Raw genomic sequence first — 5,628 nt, 5'->3', positions numbered from 1 at the left:
TTACTGCTCCATGTTCAAATCATGGCCCCGCAATGCTCTTCGGGCTTGCCATTGGCATTGATCGTAGCCAAGCTCCGAGTTGATGTAGGCTTGAAGGTAATCTCTCATGCCGACTGCAATGTGATTAGATCTGTTTCCTCCAGCTCGGCCGAGGTCTTGAAAGTAGGGAGAAATAACTTCCCTCCAACGCCCCTCTGTGACAGTGCCATCTGGTCGCTCAACATCAACAAAATCAGCTGGAGCATACATTCTATCCGCAGCATTCTTCATTTCTTCTGACATCATCAGAAAGTTGTGGAGACAGACTAAAGCCTTGAAAACAGCTTCTAAATTATCAGGACTCATTGAAAGTGGCTTTTGCAAAAGCAGCCACCTAGCAGCCAAAATTCCAAAACTATTTTCAATGGTCCGCCTGGCACGAGAGAGTCTATAATTAAATATGCGCTTTTCATCTGTCAATTCTCTTTTTGGATATGGGCGCATCATGTATTTTGTCAGTGGAAATGCTTCATCACCAACAAAAAAGTAAGGGAATGGCACATTCATTCCCTGCAATGGTGTTGGATCAGGGAGATTCATTCTATTGGCTTCCAGGTCTGCAGCTAAGTCAGGGTTGGACCAAACTCCACCATCACTAATTGAACCTGAACAAATACATAAATTATGTTTTATAAATGTAGTCCATGAAGATATCTTGATAATGATAACGGCCTAGATACTTACCATATTGACCTATGTCAATCCAAGTAAATTTGTAATTTGCATCACAGGTAGCAAGTAAAACCATGCTGAAAAAACCTTTGTAATTGTACCAGTTAGATCCAGAATTCGGAGGAGCCTTGATTCGCATGTGTTTTCCATCCATCGCACTAATGCAATTAGGAAACTGCCACTTTTGCTGAAAACCATCCGCTATTTTTTTCCACTCTTCTTTGTCAGGAAATTTGAGAACAGTGGGTTGCAGTGCTTCCCAAATTGCCCGGCTTGTCTCGTGGATTATTTGGAACACAGTTGATCGTCCAATACGGTATTCAGCATGTTGGAGTTTAGCTGTAATGCCTTGAGAAAAGAACCTGAGAAATAAAAACGAAAATAAAATCTTCTTTTTAAAAATAATTAAGGTAAACAGAATAAAATTGTACTTACATGAGAGTCACCGCAAGACGAAGCTTAGTTGGTAATGGAGTCCGAATGCTGTGTTTTTCAAGGAAGGGATGAACAAAATTTACCAATAAATTAAATTGTTCTGGTGACATGCGGAATAGGTCAAAAAATTCCTCATGGTCGGTGGTCATCAGCTCAGTGAAGAGGTTATTGTAGAAGCCGTGGGCCACGCGCGGTCGATTCACGGGCCGAACCCACCAACGCCGACGTGGCAGACGTTTCCACATCTTCCAAACATGGTAGCGACCAGCCATGTTGCTTTGCAAAGCCAGCAAAAACATCAAAACCATTCCTAGTCGCCTCAAATCCATTTTGACAGAGTTGGAACGCAAATCGCAGTTGACAGCAGAAGACACAGTAAACATAAACAACCGCCTTGCAGGCACCTACAACGTTCTGGGTTCTGATTGGCTAGGGGCCGCGCTCTACTCCATTCCATTGTGGACACGAACCCCGGAGTAGAGAGTAATTTGACAAACTACTCCCTACTCCCTTACTCCCTACTCCCCACTCCAACGTCCATTGTAGATGAGCCTTTACTGCACTCCAAGTCAATCTGAGATGCCGCCGGCTTTCTTCATGTCACCTCCGCGCCCTCGCCTTCACGCCCTTCGGGTTAGTACGGCAAACCCACACCACAGCTCGGTTCGGTTTGTTTTGGTTTGAGCTAATTTATTTAATACGTGCAACGCCTTCCCATGACCCCCTCCGATTTTGACCAAAATTTTTTTCTGAGATGCCCTTATGGTAAGAAAAAACATCCTAAAATATTAGGTCGCTAAAAAATTTATTGGCCGAGAAAACCAATGTTTTCTAAATTTGCCACTTTTTTTACCTAATTTGGGAGTTTCTTTACTACTTTGAGGTTTTTGGTGCTAAGTGGCTGAAAATCAGTATTCTTAGGTAAAATTGCCCAAGGAACAAGAATATGGTCACAGATTTGATCTACGACCGATATCTTCAGAAATACTTACCCAAAACGACCAAATTTTACTGAAAATACCCAAATTTTGGGGAAACGGTCAAAAATATTTTTTATCCACGATCCGTTGACGCCATGTTGTAGAAAAAGAGCTAATAAAGCTAATGAGCACACGCCCAGGTTCGTAGCTCAAACCGTTTAGGAGCTGTAAGGCGTCAAAGTTGGAGGTTTTTTGAGGGGGCCTGAAAACCGGCACTTTTGACCTCTGCGCTCAATGTCCGGCACCCGAGCCGTACCAGCCATGATCCTTGCTTTCGAGGTGAGGTCTGCGTGCGCAATGGGAGCCAAGAAGAGGGTGAAGCGGCACAGCGTTTCTGAACAGGGTCCTCTTTAGAGCGCCTGAACAGCCGAGGGTTGGTAAGCTCACCAAACGGCGCTTGGAAAGCACTTGCTGCACCGTGGGCTCGCTCAAGGCCACGAACAATGCTATTCGGTGTAAGTCTCAAACTGTCGCCCTCGACAAGCTTCGGATTCTGTTGGCTGCCCCTTCCTTCTCTCTCTTTCCCACATGGTCCAAAGCCGTTGCCCCGACCCCTCAACCTGCCCCCAATACCGGATATATTTTGTGTTGTTTCAGATGAATTTCAAGCTTTTTGTCGGAAGCTGTCGCCCTTTGGTAAGCTTAGGAAGTTCTTCGGAATCTGTCAGCGTTTCCCCGGCGGTTTTCTCGCTTTCCCAACCCTGAGGGGTCGGGGGCGAGCTTACCAAAGGGCGACAGCTTCCGACAAAAAGCTTGAAATTCATCTGAAACAACACAAAATATATCCGGTATTGGGGGCAGGTTGAGGGGTCGGGGCAACGGCTTTGGACCATGTGGGAAAGAGAGAGAAGGAAGGGGCAGCCAACAGAATCCGAAGCTTGTCGAGGGCGACAGTTTGAGACTTACACCGAATAGCATTGTTCGTGGCCTTGAGCGAGCCCACGGTGCAGCAAGTGCTTTCCAAGCGCCGTTTGGTGAGCTTACCAACCCTCGGCTGTTCAGGCGCTCTAAAGAGGACCCTGTTCAGAAACGCTGTGCCGCTTCACCCTCTTCTTGACTCCCATTGCGCACGCAGACCTCACCTCGAAAGCAAGGATCATGGCTGGTACGGCTCGGGTGCCGGACATTGAGCGCAGAGGTCAAAAGTGCCGGTTTTCAGGCCCCCTCAAAAAACCTCCAACTTTGACGCCTTACAGCTCCTAAACGGTTTGAGCTACGAACCTGGGCGTGTGCTCATTAGCTTTATTAGCTCTTTTTCTACAATATGGCGTCAACGGATCGTCGATAAAAAATATTTTTGACCGTTTCCCCAAAATTTGGGTATTTTCAGTAAAATTTGGTCGTTTTGGGTAAGTATTTCTGAAGATATCGGTCGTAGATCAAATCTGTGACCATATTCTTGTTCCTTGGGCAATTTTACATAAGAATTCTGATTTTCAGCCACTTAGCACCAAAAACCTCAAAGTAGTAAAGAAACTCCCAAATTAGGTAAAAAAAAGTGGCAAATTTAGAAAACATTGGTTTTCTCGGCCAATAAATTTTTTAGCGACCTAATATTTTAGGATGTTTTCTCTTACCATAAGGGCATCTCAGAAAAAATTTTTGGTCAAAATCGGAGGGGGTCATGGGAAGGCGTTGCACGTATTAAATAAATTAGCTCTTTGCGACTGAGCTTTCAACCTCGTTCTCGCTCCAGGGCATGCAGTCCACCCGGTTGCGTCGAGAAGTCATGGGCTAGGCGAGCCACGCCACTGCCCTGCCGCCTGATGAATCCCTGAGAACCCCGTCGCCCCGCCAACACCAACATGTGCCCCATCTTCCACCGTCAGCGTCGTCCAGCTGCCCGCCGCTCGCTGGCTGGCCGTCCACGCCACTGTCGCCCTCCGTCGTCGCATGCGCCGAGGCGTCCCGCCTCTTAAAGTGTCGTGACAGTGAAATGTGCTAGTGATGTGTCAAAGTGAAAGGAGTCTTTAGTGTCATTGAGCCTTTAGTGCTAATTTTCTAGTTTCCTTGTCTGTTTGGCTCGTCCAAGAAGGCTCGTCCTGTGACAACTGGATTTAATTAAATAATATTATTGTACATTCTACCCCCTTGTCTTATATTTTCTTCAATTATTCAAATATTTCAATTGGTCTACATACCCAACTGCTGCAAGCCTAGTTGATCCCGGTTTTCTCCAGCAACATTTTTGTACCAGCTTCAGTAGAGTATTAATGTAGTCACAATTTGGGGGTCCGTCCGGGATTGTTGCTATTGTTGTTCATTGTCATTTTTCTTGCAATCCAGTCCAATCCAGTTGTTGCTTTTGTATTGTTCAATCCTTGCCAGCAATTGATCCAGGAAGCGGAGGGGATAACTCAATTTTGGCCATTTTTCAGGAGAAACAAAAAACTGTTAGCAGGGAAAACTAAAACAAAACAAATGAATGTTGCACATGTTAATAATTTCAAAAAGCATTAGTAAAATTTTGGAAAAAAAATCAAAAGTGTGAGGTCACTCCGTAGAGGATTTCTGCGACTTATCACTTTCCGTTGAAATGGAAAACAGAGTCAGCTCACCTTATATTTCCTAAACAAAGAGGAATTTGGAGACAAGTCAAGTGGAACAATAGTGTGCATAAAGTGTATGTTACTCTGGTGTATTTTTTGGACTTAGCTCTTTTTTCCAAATTGAAATTTAAAATTTAGGGGGGGTTAAGTTGAGTTGATTCTTTTTACACTAGATTAATAAAAACACAAGTTGAGTTATATCCTTTTGCCAATTTGTCAAACGGACTCATGTAGACTACGGTTGAGTTATCTCCATTTTCCAATGAAATTTAGACTGTAAAAGGGGTTAAGTTGAGTAATACCCTTTTTCCAAGTGGATTTTCTCCTAAACTGCTTGGAATTCAGTCAAATAATTTGGTGTAATGATGTAAACCATTCTGAGGCACAATAATAAAATAAAAACTCAATTTGGGGATAAGTCAAGTTATTCCCTTCTTCCGCTTCCTGGATCAATTGTTTCAATCGCTGTAGTTAAGGTGCGTTCACGCTCGTATCGCGTCCGTGTCGCGTTGGTGGCGGAGAGTGGCGGTCGGGACATTAGCAGACGACGTGCGAGACAAACAATGGACAGGGAGACAGCTGGAAATGGCGCGTGCGGGCCAGTGGGGTGGCACAGAGCCCTAACCCGGTGTTGCGAGGACTAGATCCATTACGTACATTCGAATTTAAACCCTAGGTGCCTCGAATACAGTCCAACATAGTGAAAAAGTGCCGATGAACAACAGTTGTGTCAACCTACTGCGGGATCCAGCCGGCCGTGGACACAGACGGCGGCGAGCGGCGACGGCTCCAAGGCTCCGACTCCGAACCGTACACTGTTAAAAATAAAGTTGTAATTTAGCAGTAAATATGTTGCTAATTTTCTGAATGATTTAAGTCGTTTCCAAATGACTTTAGTTGTTTACAAACGACTTGCGTTGTTCGTCAACAAGATGGTTGTAAACCAGTAGACA

At 44.8% G+C, this 5,628-nt stretch overlaps 1 protein-coding gene across 1 annotated transcript; it reads right to left on the bottom strand.

The window, feature by feature from the left end:
* LOC117642455 (protein ALP1-like) lies at nt 1-1,418 on the bottom strand. Its single transcript, XM_034380693.1, has 3 exons — nt 1,147-1,418; nt 724-1,073; nt 1-644 (listed from the first exon to the last, which is right to left on the bottom strand). The coding sequence occupies exons 1-3, from the start codon at nt 1,416-1,418 to the stop codon at nt 1-3; spliced, it is 1,266 nt and encodes a 421-aa protein (XP_034236584.1).
* Nucleotides 1,419-5,628: the final 4,210 nt, after the last annotated feature.

Source organism: Thrips palmi, unplaced genomic scaffold (assembly GCF_012932325.1).
Source record: "Thrips palmi isolate BJ-2018 unplaced genomic scaffold, TpBJ-2018v1 HiC_scaffold_16, whole genome shotgun sequence".
Lineage (NCBI taxonomy): Eukaryota > Metazoa > Arthropoda > Insecta > Thysanoptera > Thripidae > Thrips > Thrips palmi.
This window is presented reverse-complemented; position numbering and strand designations above follow the sequence as displayed.